Source organism: Oryctolagus cuniculus, chromosome 2 (assembly GCF_051225735.1).
Source record: "Oryctolagus cuniculus isolate XC-2025 breed Fujian yellow rabbit chromosome 2, ASM5122573v1, whole genome shotgun sequence".
NCBI lineage: Eukaryota > Metazoa > Chordata > Mammalia > Lagomorpha > Leporidae > Oryctolagus > Oryctolagus cuniculus.
In genome coordinates, this window is record NC_142868.1 from 133,890,937 (window position 1) to 133,907,622 (window position 16,686).

The following is a 16,686-nucleotide window of genomic DNA, read 5'->3' on the forward strand; positions in this document are numbered from 1 at the left end:
GGAGTGAACCAACGGAAGGAAACCTTTCTCTCTTTAACTGTCTATAACTCTCTCTTCTTTCTCTCACTGTCTAACTCTGCCTGGCAAAAAAAAAAATAATAATAAAAATAAAAAGAGACAGAGAGAGAGTTAGAGACAGAGACAGAGGGAAAGGACTTCCTTCTGTTGGTTCACTCCCCTAGCCGGTGCTGCACTGATCCGAAGCCAGGAGCCGGGTGCTTCCTCCCGGTCTCCCATGTGGGTGCAGGGACCCAAGCACTTGGGCCATCCTCCACTGCCTTCCTGGGCCATAGCAGAGAGCTGGCCTGGAAGAGGAGCAACTGGGACAGAATCCAGCGCCCCAACCAGGACTAGAACCCAGGGTGCCGGTGCTGCAGGTGGAGGATTAGCCTATTGAGCCACGGCACTGGCCAAATTTGTTTTTCTTAACTCATTAAAAAAACATATTTATGTTGCTAAAAGGAAAGTATGAAACTGTAGTATATTATCTTTTGTGTAAGAAAAAGTAAAGAAACTTAGAAAGTGGGAGACAGAAAATTAATAAAGTGGTTACCAGTGTGTGTGGCAGGGGGAGGTAGAGTGGTTTCCATTTAGAGTTTTCACTCTGTATTTATATTTATTGTTTTGATATTTGATCTATGTGAAATACAAGTTATTCCAAAATAAAAAAAAAAAAAGCCTTTTCTTAACCTTACTGAAATTATCAAATTATCTTTTTTATCTGAAGGCATTTGTTGTCCTTCTTTAACCTTAGCTTTTTCTTTTCTTGAAGACTTGACTGCTCCACATCAGCAGTTCTCAAACTTTTGGTCTAAGGATCCCATTATTCTCTTAAAAATTGAGAACTTCAGGGCCAGCATTGTAGAGTAGTGGGTAAAGTCACTGCCTGAAACGCTGACATCCCAGATGGGTGCCAATTCATGTCCTGGCTGCTCCACTTCTGATCCAGTTCCCTGCTAATGGCCTGGGAAAAGCGGTGGAGGTTGGACCAAGTATTTGGCCCATGCCACCTGCGTGGGAGAACCAAAGGAAGCTCCTGGCTTTGACCTGGCCATTGCAGCCATCTGGGAAGTGAACCAGCAGATGGAAGATCTCTTGTCTCTCCCTCTCTCTCTCTAACTCTGCCTTTCAAAATAATAAATTTTTTAAAAAAATTAAAGACCTTCAAAGAGCTTTGAATTAATATAGGGTATGTCTAGAGATGCAGTATGATGTAGCATCACTAGATATATCCTATATAAATTTTAATATGTCCTATGTTTTAGTTTCTAAAGGAAATTTTAAATGCCTATTTTAAAATTTCATTTAAAAATAGCAATAATAAACACATTACATGTCTGTGACAAAATGACTTTTTTTTTTCCTCATGGAGCTCTTCAGTTTTATCTCCTGGAGGCATGAGATGAACTTTGCACCCAGGATCTTTTTTTTTATTTTAAGATTTATTTGTTTGAAAGTCAGAGTTACAGAGAGAGAAGGAGAGGCAGAGAGAGAGAGAGAGAGAGGGAGGGAGGGAGGGAGGGAGGGAGGGAGGTCAGTCGGTCGGTCTTCCATCCGCTGGTTCACCCTCCCAATTGGCCACAGTTGCCGAAGCTGCGCAGATTCAAAGCCAGGAGCCAGGAGCTTTTTCCAGGTCTCCCATGCAGGTGCAGGGGCCCAAGCACTTGGGCCATCTTCCACTACTTTCTCAGGCCATAGCAGAGAGCTGGACTGGAGGTGGAGCAGCTGGGACTCAAACCAGTGCCCATATTGGATCCCAGCACTGCAGGCGGTAACTTTCCTAGCTATGCCACAGCGCCGGCCCCCAAACGACTTGTTTGCCAAAATAAATTTTAGTGAGACATGTGGCACTGTTTTATGTTTTTGCAAACCAGCTTAATGGAAAGCTGAGTTCTCCTGTTGGTGGCTGCATGTGATATGCTGAAATATCACACATCATAGAGACTCTGGAAAACCCCACTGTGCCCTTTTAAGAGAGTGAGAAAAAAAGAGTAGTTGAAATAGTTTTGACCTCATAGATCTTCCCTGAGACGGGGATTCCTGGACTACATTTTGAGACTAAGCAACCTACCACCTGGGCACTTTGTATGTTTCGAGTGAGTATTGAGGGCCTAAGTGTTAACTTTCCTAGAAAAATGACTAATTAAGAGGAAGCTTTATATCTGAGGGAGTTTTGTATGAAACTCCTTTTGGCACTGGGATTTTTTTTCATCTACTTGTTTTTTAAGAAACTTGGAAAAGCCATCATTGATTTTTTTTTTTTTTTTAGGTACTCCTTTAGGCAGGAACCAAATGATTTTTTAAAGCTTCCTGAGGCTTATGTGGTTCTCTTTGCACAAAGTAATTGTACTTCACTCAGTTATGACTCACCCTGCTCCTCTTCCATTTTCCTCCAAGCCTAGCTGAAGCTCCTCTAGGAAGTAATCTCTCACTGCCTCACTTTTCATGACATTGCCTTGTCTCTGAACTCTCTCATACTTATTGCTGGTCTTTGAGTCCTGTCTTACTATGTCTTGTATTGTTTCTGTCTCAATTTTGACCCTCCTGTTAGCCTGAGACTCCAGGGAAGGGAACTTATCCCAAGATTTTTTTTATGTCTTCAATGTGCTGTGTGCGTCAAATATTTATGCTGAATTCGATTTTTTAATGCCTCTTAATGCACCTGATACATCTTCCTCCCTCACAGTATGTTCCACAACACATTATTTTTTTTTCTTTCCTAACATAGGTGCTATTATTTGGTCCACAGTGACAAGGAGCTATGGATTTTTAATTCCCTTGGATATAATCAAATTGTACATTCTGAGATGTAATAGCTACCATTAAGTTAGAATTATCGCCATTATTTTACTTTCCTATTGTTACATGCTGGATAAAAGCTTAGTATATAAAAAGTTGACTTTTCTTAGATGTTACAACTTAAGAATTTATAGTGTCATTGAGTTAGTGGATTTCCTAAGGGTTCAGCCAATAATTAAAATGCATTATCTAATTTTTCCTCAATTGAGTCTGGTGTTTTGGTATATTACACAGATATAACACAATTCTGCTGTTCTCTCTGCAGCTGTGGATTTCTTCAACCAGATCAATATGTTATATGGAACTATTACAGAATTCTGCACTGAAGCAAGCTGTCCAGTCATGTCTGCTGGGCCAAGGTACAAATATTGCCTATTATGTAGGTGTTTAGATGACTTTTGCTTTATCACTAACTTATAGTAAGTTGATTAACAAAGTCTTTTTGTTTTTATTACCTGTTTGTTTATGCTAGTGATTCAGTCTTATAGTTTTTGAATACTCACCTATAAACTGTAAGTATGAAATACCTTGGTATGTGAGTTCTTAGTGCTTTGATGTTTATTGCATCAAAGTAAGTCTGACTGTTACGTTATAGGAGTAAAAGTGTAGAAATTTGAGGTCTGTTTTTCTTGTGTAGCAAAAATTCTGTTTTTGGAATTTCATTGACATTTATAGTTCCTGTTTCTAGTTTATAAATCAATTTCTTGGAAGAGTTTGTTGACCATTTAACACTTCATTTAATTCTAGGTGCTTATTTAGAGTTGATAAGGCAGCACAATTTAGAAGTAATTATCTGACTAAAAAGGTGTTAAGTTAAAAAATATTTTGACTGTAGTAAATTTCAAAAAAAACACTGAAAAAAGAGATGAAACTTATCACCTACAGTTGCAAGTCAGTGTATGGTGGGATTACTCTTTGATGTGTTTCCCTCCTGTCTTGTGTTCTAATAAATGAGTGTTTTTTTTTTTTTTGATGATAAGTGATTTCCTGAGGTGTTTGCCTCTTAGAAAAGCTTGTCCTCTTGACACTGCTAAAGGTGTAAAAGAAAAAAGATCCACAATTTGTTCGTAGTCCTTTTTTTGTTACCGTATTTCAGGAGGAATGTTTTTATTTTGTGTTCAATTTTTGTTCCTCAAACTTTAAAATAAATAAAAGTAAATAGGAAAATTAAACTCATTTATGGATTAAATGCTTTGTACATGTTAATTGTCCCAGCTGAACAAAGGTGAAGGGGCAAGAAAAGTATGAATGCCTAAGAGTATTTCTCTAACCACCCTCTGTAAGCATCAGGTTTAGAATGTTGGCTGCACTGATGATAGTAACTTGATGGCCAGAGATCTGAGAGTGAGATGCATCTATTGGCTCCTTACCTAGTCTTCAGCAACTTTCTGCCTTAGATAGGAGTACAGGTCTTTAATCTTCCCAGGGCTTTGTTATAAAACATCCAGTCTGGCACTGCCAGCTGCCACATAATTCCCCTTTCCTCTGCTAATTGTAACCATCTCATTGTAGAAACGTTCTGTAGGAAATTTTTAGTAATCTTCAGCAGAACTTTAGATAATTCTTGAAGACACATATAAGGTTCATTGACAGAACGTGAACCTGCTTTGATTACAAGTTGTAGATTTGTTACTGTTTTTGAAGACCATCAGTAAAATATTTTTCTCTCCAGATACGAATATCACTGGGCAGATGGTACTAATATTAAAAAGCCAATCAAATGTTCTGCACCAAAGTACATTGACTATTTGATGACTTGGGTTCAGGATCAGCTTGATGATGAAACTCTTTTTCCTTCTAAGATTGGTGAGTTAATGTAGAACTATTTTTCTTTTTGAATGATGATACTTTTTGACATTCTGTTACTTTAAAAAAACTGTGATATAGACTGCCAAGTTCTTGTCCAAAAATATATACCAGTATATACTCCCTCTAGTCATGTTTTGAGTCTGCCTGAATTTCTTTCTTTCTTTCTTTTTTTAAAAGATTTTATTTATTTAAGAGGCAGAGTTACAGATGGAAAGAGGGAGAGATAGGGAGATAGGTCTTTGATCTGCTGGTTCACTCCCCAGATGGCTGCAAAGGCTGGAGCTAAGCCAATCCAAAGCCAGGAGCTAGGAGATTCTTCCAGTTCTCCCATGCAGGTGGAGGTGGGGAAGGGTCCAAGCACTTGGACTATAGCGGGCAGGACTTGAACCAGCACCTATATGGGATGTCGGTGCTTCAGGCTGAGGCTTAGCCTACTATGCCACAGTGCCAGCCATCTTTGTTTTTTAAAAATATTTATTTATTTGAGAGGCAAGGTAAGAAAGAGAGAGATCTTCTACTGGTTCACTCCCAAATGGCCACAACAACCAAGTCTGGGCCAGGCCAAAGCAAAGAGCCAGGGGCTCCATCCTGGGCTCCCACTTGGATGGCAGGGGCCCAAGCACTTAGGCCATTTTTGCTGTCTTCCCGGACACATTAACAAGAAGCTGGATCTGAAGCGGAATATATGGGACCACCAGTACTCCAATATGGGATGCCAGCATTGCAAACAGTGACTTAATCACTGTGCCGCCATGTGGTCCCTGCTTGAATTTCTTTACCCATACTGGTTATTACTAATTTTCTTCTCTTTTCTAATTTAGTTAAATATATTTCTGTTTTAATGTACACTTTGAAAATATTGAGATTGAGCATTTTTTTATTTGTTAATCATGTATGTTTTCTGTTTATTTCCTTTGTTCATGTGTATGGTAGGGATATTAGCTGTTTGTCATACATGTACGTATTTTTCCCCAGGTTGCCTTTAGCTTTATTTTTTTGTTCATGGTATTTTTTACTATATCCATCTTTCTTATTTTGTCCCATTAATCATCTCCTTTCATGCCTTGTGGTTTCAATATGATGGTTAGAAAAGTGGCTTTTTGCTTTAAGTGTTTTTTAAAAATGTATGTTTTGGGGCTGGTGCTGTGGCATAGCAGGTAAAGCCACTGCCTGCAGCACCAGCCTCCCATATGGGCGCCAGTTCGGGTTCCAGCTGCTCCACTTTTGATCCAGCTAATGTGCCTGGGAAAGCAGTGGAAGATGGCCCACGTGCTTTGGCCTTTGTACCCATATGGTAGACCCAGAGGAAGCTCCTGATGCCTGGCTTTGGACTGGCCCAGCTCTGGCCTTTGAGGCCATTTTGGGGATGAACCAACAGATGGAAGACCTCTCTCTGTCTCTGTCTCTGTCCCTCCTCTCCTCCTCCTCTCCCCTTCCCTCCCCTCCCCTCTCCTCTAGTTCTGCCTTTCAAATAAGTAAATAAATATTAAAAAAATAAGAATATATGTTTTTATCATTTAATTATTCTGTAGTTTTGTTTTTACATTTAATTCTTTGGTCTGTGTTTTTTTCTTTCTTTTTTAAGACTTATTCATTTATTTGAAAGTCAGAGTTACACAGAGAAAGGAGAGGCAGAGAGAGAGAGAGAGAGAGAGAGAGGTCTTCCATCCGCTGGGTCACTCCCCAGTTGGCTGCAACGGCCAGAGCTGTGCTGATCTGAAGCCAGGGGCCAGGAGCTTCTGGGTCTCTCACGCGGGTGCAGGGGACCAAGGACTTGGGCCATCTTCTACTGCTTTTCCAGGCCACAGCAGAGAACTGGATCGGAAGAGGAGCAGCCGGGACTAGAACAGGTGCCCATATGGGATGCCAGCGCTTCAGGCCAGGGCGTTAACCCACTGTGCCGTAGTGCCGACCCCTGGTTTGTGTTATTCTGTATGCTACCTTTATTCTCTCCGAATCTGAATGCAGGCTGGTTTGGCTCAACAAATTGTATTGGGATTTTTTAATCTCTATCTGTTCATGTAGAAATTTTGCACTTTTTTTTCTTTAAACTGTGGCTCTGTATCTTTCACTATCTTGTAGGGCTAGTATCTCTTCATTTTCAGAGTATTCACATCTATTCTGGTATATTTGTTCTCCCACAGCACCTAAGCAGTATATTCTCAAGATTAAAAAAAAAATCAGATGTTAATTATGCTTCCATTCAATTTTTGTAGATTATATAAGGATTCTTGTTCTTCCTGCTGAGTCTTTCTACCCAAGAGCAAGATACTGTTCTTCATTTATTCGTGTCTTTTATTTATTCTAATTTCCTCTTGTAAAATCCTATAGTTTGCTTTATATTAGTCTTTCAAGTTTCTTAAGTTTAGTCCTAGTTTTACATTAGTTTATTGAGTATTTTAAGTGTATGGCCTCATTGTGATATGACTGTTACTTTTTTTTTTTTTTTTTTTTTTTTAAGATTTATTTATTTGAAAGCGAAAGAGTTGCAGAGAGAGAGAGAGAGAGAGAGATCTTCCCTTCACTGGTTCACTGCCCAGATGGGTACTAGGGTCAATTCTGGGCCAGTCTGAAGCCAGGAGCCAAGAACTTCATTCTGGTCTCTCATGGGTGGCAGGGGCTGAAACACTTGGGCCATCCTCTGCTGCATTTCCCAGGTCATTAGCAGGGAGCTGAATCAAAAGTGGAGCAGTCCAAGTGCTTGGGGCCTGCCACCCACTTGGGAGACCCAGATGATGGAGTTCTGAGCTCCTGCCTTCAGCCTGGTCCAGCCCTGGCTGTTGTAGACATTTAAGTGAACCAGCAAATGAAAGTGATAGCTCTCTTTCTCATCTTGCAATACCTTTCAAACAAATAGAAATAACATTTAAAAAAATTTTTTTAAAAATGGAGCAGCCGGGACATGAGCTGGTTCTCAAATGGGATGCCTGCATTGTTGGTTGCGGCTTAACCCATCATGCCAGCCCTGCCTCTTCTTTTCTGATACATTTTCTTCTTGTTTTAAACTTACCTAATCGCACTAACTCGTGCTTTCAGATATTGCTGAGTAATGGCTGTTCTTTTTTGTCTCTTGTTTTATGCATGTACCCTAGTTCGTATTTCAACATTAAGCAGGAATCTGACTTGTGGTTAGAGGCTTATGGATTTTTAAAAAACCGTATTAATGAAATATCCATCCATTTCTATTAAGCAAAGTTTTTTAAACATCAGGAATGGTCATAGAGTTTTATCAGATACTATTCCAATATCTGTTGTTGATGACCTCAAGATTTTCCTTTCCTTTTTTTTAAAGATTTATTTATTTGAAAGTCAGAGTTTCACAGAGAGAGGAGAGGTAGAGAGAGAGAGAGAGAGAGAGAGAGAGAGAGAGAGAGAGAGAAAGGAAGGTCTTGCATCTGCTGGTTCACTTCCCAATTGGCCGCAACGGCCGGAGCCGTGCTGATCCGAAGCCAGGAGCTTCCTCTGGGTCTCCCACATTGGTGCAGGGGCCCAAAAAGTTGGGCCATCCTCTACTGCTTTCTCAGGCCACAGCAGAGATCCACAGAGGCCACAGCTGGATCGGAAGTGGAGCAGCTGGGACTAGAACCGGCACCCATATGGGATGCCGGTGCCCTAGGCCAAGGTGTTAATCCACTGTGCTACAGTGCCTGCCCTGATGACCTCAAGATTTTCTTCATTTAAAAGTGTTCTGCTCAAATAGTACTTTTTTTATTTGCTAATACTTTGATATTTTGGCATCAGTGTGTTATTGGATTCCTTTTTGAAAGAGCCTGATTAGAGGCTCTTTGGAAAGAAAAATTTATATCAGGGAATTATATTTGATCTGTTTGATGTTGGTCAGTTTTTTCATTGTTATTAAACTTTTTATTTCCTTTCTCAAATCCTTTATTATATATTGATTATGCTTAAATATATCTGATCAATTCAGCTTGGAAGATACATAGATTAAAACAAATTATTTCTTTACTCATTGAAGTCTCCCTCTTATGGAAGATAAAGAATTCTTTTGACTTTATCCTCTTTCTCAGCTTCCCATCCTTCAGAAACTTATTCTGATTTTCTGGAATCTTTGTCTCTCCCCTCACTAGGTGATTAGTGAAGTCTTTTACCAGTTACTTAATCTTATTAAGAACTGTTTTTTATTATTTTATTATTAGAACTGGTTTTTTGGTTTTTTTTTTTTGTTTGTTTTTGACAGGCAGAGTGGACAGAGAGAGAGAGAGAGAGAGACAGAGAGAAAGGTCTTCCTTTGCCGTTGGTTCACCCTCCAGTGGCCGCCGTGGCCGGCGCACCACGCTGATCCGATGGCAGGAGCCAGGTACTTATCCTGGTCTCCCATGGGGTGCAGGGCCCAAGGACTTGGGCCATCCTCCACTGCACTCCCGGGCCACAGCAGAGGGCTGGCCTGGAAGAGGGGCAACCGGGACAGAATCCGGCGCCCCGACCCGGACTAGAACCCGGTGTGCCGGCGCTGCTAGGTGGAGGATTAGCCTAGTGAGCCGCGGCGCCGGCCAGAACTGTTTTTTTTTTTTTTTTAACTAATGCAAATTATTGTTTCTTCTATTAACAAGGTGCCCATAATATGGTAATACCAGATTTTGCCCAGGAGAACATACCCATAAACTCTATATAATGTTTGAAAAGCCAAGTGAGCCAAGATTGGGGGACTTGAGAAATAACCTCTAAATAGCAAAATACACTGAATTTCAAGTTTCTAGGAAAGTGTATTTTAAGCCTTTGTTTTCTAAAAGATTGCAGAAAAGAAAGTATTTCAAGAGTGGTATTGTGGAACAGACTAAGGCCAGCCTATCTAGGTTATTTTCAAAACAGATACTCTTTATGTATTTGCCAGTTATATTGTCCTTTTCTGTCCTTGTTTTCTAAGAGACTGATATTGTCAACCACAATTCTCATCTCCACACCTTGAAAAGAGGTCATGAACCCTTCCTTCCACAGTTCTGTTCTTTTGTTTGTTTTTGGTTTGTAAGATTTACTTATGTATTTGAAAGGCAGAATTACAGAGAAGCAGAGGCAGAAAGAGAGATCTTCCATCCACTGGTTACTTCCCAGATGGTTGCAACAGCTGGAGCTGGGCTGATCCAAAGCCAGGAGCCAGGAGCTTCTTCCAGGTCTCCTGCGTGGGTACAGGGGCCCAAGGACTTGGACCATCTTCCACTGCTTTCCTAGGCATGTTAGCAGGGAGCTCTATGAGAAGTGGAACAGCCAGGACTTGAACTGGTGCCCATATGGGATGCTGGTACTGCAGATGGCGGTTTTACCCACTACGCCACAGCATCAGCCCCTCCACAGTTCTTTTCTAAACAGGTGTTTATTTTCTTTTAAAGATATAGACATTCACCCCCTTGCTTTTTCAAGAATCATATCCCTGCCGTTTTAAAATTTTTTTTGAAGATTTATTTATTTATTTGAGAGGCAGAGTTATATAGGGAAAGAGAAGGAGAGACAGAGAGAGCTCTTCTATCTGCTCCCCACATGGACACAACGACCAGGGCTGGGCCAGACCAAAGCCAGGAACCAGGAACTTCCTCTGGGAGGAAGAACCTGCTGCTTTCCCAGGCGCATTAGCAGTGAGCTGGATAAGACATGGAGCAGCTGGGACTCGAACTGGTGCCCATATGGGATGCTGGTGCTATAGGCTGTGGCTTTAACCCCCTGAGCCACAGCGCCAGCCCCTTAATACTCCCTTTTTAGGCTGGAAGAATATGAAAATAGCTTTTAAAAAAAGTTAGGACTCCTACTTTCAGAAAGAAAATTGGCTTTCCAGGGTGATTTGGAAGATAAAATACTTTTTGTGTTGATAGATTATAATGCCTGAGTGTGCTGTGCTTGTCTTTTGTCTTTTCCTAAAATTAAGTGTGTGATTTCTTTTTAAGTTACAAATGACAAAAAAAAATTCTATTTATAATTAAAATACTCATTCTTATTGTATTTATTCTTAGGAATACACTGAAACAACTAAAAATGTGCTTATTTGAACTTTGACTTAGCAATGTCTTATGTAATTTAATGCCTATGCCTGTCTTAAGGCAATGAAAAAAGTATGTAAGAGTATAGTTCGGTTTGGATTTATTTTCCCTTGTCTTTTAAAAAACACAGAGGAATAGGCTTATGTATTTGTACATGTGTGCATTTATATGTTATAGTTGCCAATGGTAGTATCCAAGCATTCTTTTCAGTCAGAGAAAAGACTAAGTAATACATGTGAATATTTCATTACAGGTGTCCCGTTTCCCAAAAACTTCATGTCTGTGGCAAAGACCATTCTAAAGCGTCTGTTCAGGGTTTATGCCCATATTTATCACCAGCACTTTGATTCTGTAATGCAGCTGCAAGAGGAGGCCCACCTCAACACCTCCTTTAAGCACTTTATTTTCTTTGTTCAGGTGAGTTGTGTCTTCTGATTTGGACTTACTTGGATTGGAAACTCTTATTTATAGACCTGGAGCTAAGTTCAGGCAGGATTCTCTTCATCCACACTATTTCACTGATGTATTGAAATGTAAAAAGGCATCACTCTGGTTCAGATCCCTCTGCCTGTGGCTTCCATGGGTCTCTGGTTAGGATGTATCATTTAGGGATATGGCCTGTTGCGTTATGCACCCTTAGTTAGACTTGGAACTTTTGAAAATATTCATATCATTTGAGAAGGATATCAGAGAATCAGGACTGCTAAAGACTGACTTTAGAGATACATAATTTTGTATGGAAAATATTAATATTTGTCTAGATATCATTTTATGGTAGAAAAATTTGGTAGCTATTGGTAGTAGATATTGTGTATTAAAGTTCTGTGTACCACACAAAGTAGAATGTGCTACACTCTTACTGGTCCTCCTTATGAGTTACTGTGTGATGAGTACGTGTGTATGAGTAAAATCTCCACTGCCCCAGAGATGGCCACAGTCGCAGGTGCAGTTTGTAGTTTGAGGTGATTTCCGTGTAAATCCAAACATGCATTCAATTATTTTTTAAAGATTTATTTATTATATTTGAAAGGCAGAGTTACAGAGAGGTAGAGGCAGAGAGAGAGAGAAAGGTCTTCTATCTGCTGGTTTACTCCCCAGGTGGCTGCAACTGCCAGAGCCAGGCTGATCGGAAGCCAGGAGCTTCCTCTGGGTCTCCCGTGCATGTGCAGGGGCCCAAGGACCTGGCCATCTTCTAGTGCTTTCCCAGGCCATAGCAAGGAGCTGATCGAAAGTAGAGCAGCTGGGACTTGGAACTGGCCCTCATATGGTATGCTGGCACTGCAGGTGGCAGCTTTACCCACTATGCCACAGCACCGGCCCCAAACATGCATTCAATTTTGGTTTTAATGTTTGGAAACACAGGATCATATCTAAAACATACTGTTGCTGACTTAGTAAGTCCCCTGTTGTAAGGATATATAAGCAAAGTTCACGTTGCTTTGCTGCAGTCAGATGTGTGGGGTTTGCCCACATACCAAGCAAGCAGTCAGTTCTACAGTGGACGCCAACTGGCTGTCCTCTGTAAAGTTCCCATGACTCCTGCCTTTTATTTGGTTAATTTGCTAGAGTGGCTCATGGAACCCAGAGAACACTGTTTACCAGTTTATTATAAAGGATATTGCAGAGGATACAGACAAACAGCCAGATGGAAGGGATGCTCAGGGCCGTGTGTGGGATAAAGGGTGAGGAGCGTCAGTGCCTTCACCAAATGCAACATTCTGCAAGAACCAGCACATGGTCAGATCTCCACACGCTCTCATGGGCTATGTCCTTTTGGGTTTTTGTTGGGGCTTCGTTACTTGTCTGTGATTGATTACGTCCTTGGCCATTGGAGCTCTGCTGCACGTTTCGCCACACTCCTCTCCTCAGGGAGTGGGGGTGGGACTGAAAATTGCAGCCCTGTATTCATGAATGCCGTGGTCTCTTCACTGACCATCCCACATCCTGCATTTCTACAGGGGTCCCCGGAAGCAGAACTGAAGACCAAGTATATCTCACAGCATCATGCCTGTGTTTTCTAAAAGGAAGTAGAGGCAGTCCTATTTTAACATGTTTACAGAGATCATTTGATCCTTCCAGAAAACTACAGCTGGGAATACCTTCTCTAAAATACATTTGAAGAGTTTAATTGTAGACATATTTAAAATTTTTTTCTTCTCTTTTTAGGAGTTTAACCTGATTGATAGACGTGAGTTGGCACCTCTTCAGGAATTAATTGAGAAGCTTGGATCAAAAGACAGATAAATGGTTCTTTTAGACCACACTTACCTTCCTGCTTCCTCTACTGCTAGAGCTGTCTCAGTGCTATCTGTTATAGACTAGTGATACAAACTTTAAGAGAACAGGATAAAAAGACACCCACTGTCTGTGTGTCTACAGATAAAATTGTCCCAAAGGTAGGTTGGCCTGATAGCTTCAAAGTGATACCCACAGGACACAGCCAAACCTGAGTTACTGTGTGATGACCATTCCTGTTACTGTCAGAGTCATACTTGGTTGTAACATGTGACTAATCTGCAGCTCATTTAGTTTACTTATTATTTTATTCAGGAAAATGATTGAGTCTATTTCAGGTGGTAGCATAGTGGTATCCACCGTAATTTATTAGTAAGTTTCCAGAACAAATTTCCAAATAGCACAATCAGATTGATTTTATTCTGCTTTTAGTTTTTGAATAGAAAAGATATTTTTAAGTTTTTTTAAGATATAGAACATTTGCATCACTTTCAATAATCCTTTAGTTTCAAGTCTGTATGCTAGTGTTTTTATAGATAAGAATATATGTATTTTTTCAAAATCTGTGATTGCAGTTTAAATCACATGGCAAATATGGAATGGGATTAACCAAAATTATTTTAAAGTGACTTTATTTTTTAATCTTTATTTGGAATTTTATTCATATCTATCTAAATTATTAGGAGTGTGTTTATTAAATAATTTTTTTACAGCTTCTAAGGGTAGTCTTGTAGGTTTTATTTTGAAATGCTTCACTAAAGTTAGTTTAATTAATATGTAGCTTTTGGCTGAGAAAAAGAGAACTTCCAAGAAATTATGACAGACTTAGGTCTCAAAGCCATTATTTTCATTCACATTATTTTTCAGAGGCCATGTAATTCTGGATAAGAGAGTGGAAGAAGTACTCAGTGCTTAATTATTTTTTTTCTTTAATTCTATGATTTTATTGTGACTTGAGACTTAGTTTAGAATAGTACAGAAATACACAAAGTTTATCCTAATAAGGATAAGACTTGAGCAAAACCACAGTAAAAAACTTTGAAGGTGTACACAATTTTACAATAGCTAGTTTGGTGTACTACTTGTTTGTGTTCAAGGGTGTGTGTGTGTGTGTGTATGTGTGTGTATCTAAAGGAAGCAAAATGGGAGAAATAATTTTTAAAAAAATTTACTCTGTCCTATTGTTATTCAAAGGTTGAATTGAGCCCACCATAGGGGTTTTATCTAGTTTGAATTGTGTTTATCTCAAAACTCGAAATTCTGTTTCTATTAGGATAAAAGAATCTTCCCCTTTAGTGAAGAAAACGTCTATTTTTCATTTGGTCCCTAGGATTTAGTCAACTCCAGCTGACTCTTTAAAATGTACTGAGGAGTAGCAAGAGTGCTGGAAGCTGCCAGACCAGGAGAGCTTTCAGTTGTCATGTGCTGTGTCTCAGAGCTGTAATTCTTACCAAAATAGCACCTCTCTTATGTGTTGATAAGGGGTAGGTTTGATTGCTTATTTTTACAGTCTCTCGAGAGTATAAAGAATTACTTAGAAACATCCTTTTAATAATTCAATTTCAATAAATTCTTAAATATATACAGAATTTTTCATTTCCTCTAATTATGCTGAAACCATACAATGTTTGAGGAACTAAAGAATGGGATGGTCACTTAGGATAAAAAGAGGAAACCCTGCCTGAGGCACTCAGGCTTGCTGGAAGGTACAGAGGTCAGCCAACTGCATGCTTCTGTGGGCCGCTGGCAGACGGAAGCAGGCGTCTGTGGATGCAACTGCCCTTGGCTGTAAACCTGTGACTGTAGCTGTTTATATGTCGCAAGGACTGTGTTAAGCAGTGTCTCTCAACTAGAGTTGTGCTTTCATTTTCATGTCCTCAAACAAAAGCAGTCTCACTTTCCTCCGTTTGTCTCCAGTGATAGGTATCCTCCCTTTCTTCATGACTAAAGCCCCAAACAAACCAAAGTCAGTCAGGCATGTTCTAGGGCAGTAATAAAGGCAGCTTATTAATGAGACATAAATCAAAACTTTTTGGTAATTTGAGACTCAGAATGTCCTTTTTCCCTCTTAATAAAGACATCCTCAAGTTCCCAAGCCACTGGCGTAACCAGCAGGGCACCTGACTGTTGCTGTTTACGTTATTTGTTTACTTCGAAGGCCAGGGAGTCCAGGGCAAGAGGAGGACTGGAGGAAGGGAGGTGGGTGGGACCTTCCGGACCTGGCCACAGGGTCAAACTGTGATAGGAGTCTCAAGCAATCAGTCTGTCTTGGACTCCTCTCATTTGTGATGTTCATCCTCGTGCCCTCGGTCTGCCTGTGCCACACGCACTCCCCTTACCCCACTCCTGTCAGAAGTCAGCTGTTGGTATCTGATCTCTGCTTCTCAGACGTGATTACTACAATCTTGGGGTGGAGAGGACTGGCTGAATTATGTGGCTAATCCTCTGGTGCTGTAGTCTTTGGGCCTCTTAAAAAACTTGGGCAATAATTTTTGTTTATGCAAACTTTCTTGTACTCCAGTTTTCATAGTGATGGGCGTATGCATCCTCTCTTCAGATTGTGAATAAAGTGATTTATAGGGCTGCCAACTAACAAAAGTATTTTCTTTGTAGCTGCATACTTGAGATACAAATCGGTGTTCGCTATGACTTTGATAGCAAAGATAGTTCTTTGACTAGTGTGGAAGCCAGAGGAACAATCCTGGCGGTGAGAGTCACTTCTGCAAACATTGTTGAGGTTTCTGATTACGCTGTTGGCCTTCTCTCTGAGCAGTGAAGTTAGCCCAGAAGCGTCACCATCACCTCATAAACAAGCGAAGCGGGCCCAGAGCGTAAGTCCTAGAAATTTGCTTCTCGGCAGCCTCAGTCTCGGTGCCGGTGCTGCCGTGCTCGTTCCGGGGTGCTGCCACCTGTCCGGGGGGAGCCCTGGCCCGAGAAACACTGGCCCAGACAGCAGACACAGCACCGTCAGCAGGCGTGGTACTTCTTCCTGATACCATGGCAGCAAGTGGGTTTGCTTCTATCATAGAATTCTGGCAAAACAGAAGAGTAATCCTCTCATCTTCATGTTTTTGCATTTGAGTTTGATATATTGCTGTAAAGGACTTTGGGGGGTGATATTGGATGTGGTAACTGTAATTTTATTGAAGCAACTGCATTGAAATTCACTTGGACATTCTCTCCATTATCAGATTCTATTCCCAACAAGTGTTCTGTAAATCCAAATGGATTACCAGTGTGCTATAGACTTATGGAACAGCATTCTGTATTTGGTGTGCATTGAAAATAGTTTGCATAAGTTAGTCTTGGTTACCATTTAAAATATTTTTAAATGTTCCTTACATAAAAATTTATGTTGTATTTTTAAACTTTTAGGGGGCTTTATCTATTTTTCTAAGTCAGTTAACTGTACTTTTTGAAAAAGTATTTTGTATCTACTTTTGTAACTTCATCAAAATAAAATATATTGAAGCAAAAAATATGTATGTGTCTCAACACCCTTGTTTTTTAAAGGTTTATTTATTTAATTGAAAGTCAGACTTGACAGAATCTCCCATCCACTGGTTCACTCCCTAAATGTCTGCAACAGCTGGGGCTAGGCCAGACCAGATTCAGGAGCCGGGGACGCCACCCTGGTCTCCTGTGTGGGCAGCAAGGACTCGAGCACTTGGGCTGTCTTCTGCTTGCCCGGGCACATTACTAGCAGGGAGCTGGATCAGAAGTGGAGTAGCTGGAACTCAAACTTGTCCTGCTTTCCCAGGCATCCCAGGCAGCAGCTGCGCCTGCTCTACCACAGCAGCTGCCCCTCTACATTCAATCTTCTATTTAAATATGGAACTTGAGGTTTGGTAGGTTC

General features: G+C 40.5%; 1 protein-coding gene across 2 annotated transcripts in view; it reads left to right on the forward strand.

The window, feature by feature from the left end:
- The window catches only part of MOB1A (MOB kinase activator 1A), a 28,054-nt gene extending 11,745 nt beyond the window's left edge, over window positions 1-16,309 (forward strand). The window contains exons 3-6 of one of the 2 annotated variants that reach the window (XM_002709733.6): window positions 3,065-3,158; window positions 4,472-4,605; window positions 10,849-11,012; window positions 12,762-16,309. In XM_002709733.6, coding sequence (XP_002709779.1) covers window positions 3,065-3,158; window positions 4,472-4,605; window positions 10,849-11,012; window positions 12,762-12,839 — 470 coding nt within the window. In that variant the 3' untranslated portion in view covers window positions 12,840-16,309. The remainder of the gene's footprint in view (window positions 1-3,064; window positions 3,159-4,471; window positions 4,606-10,848; window positions 11,013-12,761) is intronic. The other variant, XR_016229278.1, reaches the window with a different exon arrangement.
- The last annotated feature ends 377 nt before the right edge of the window (window positions 16,310-16,686 follow it).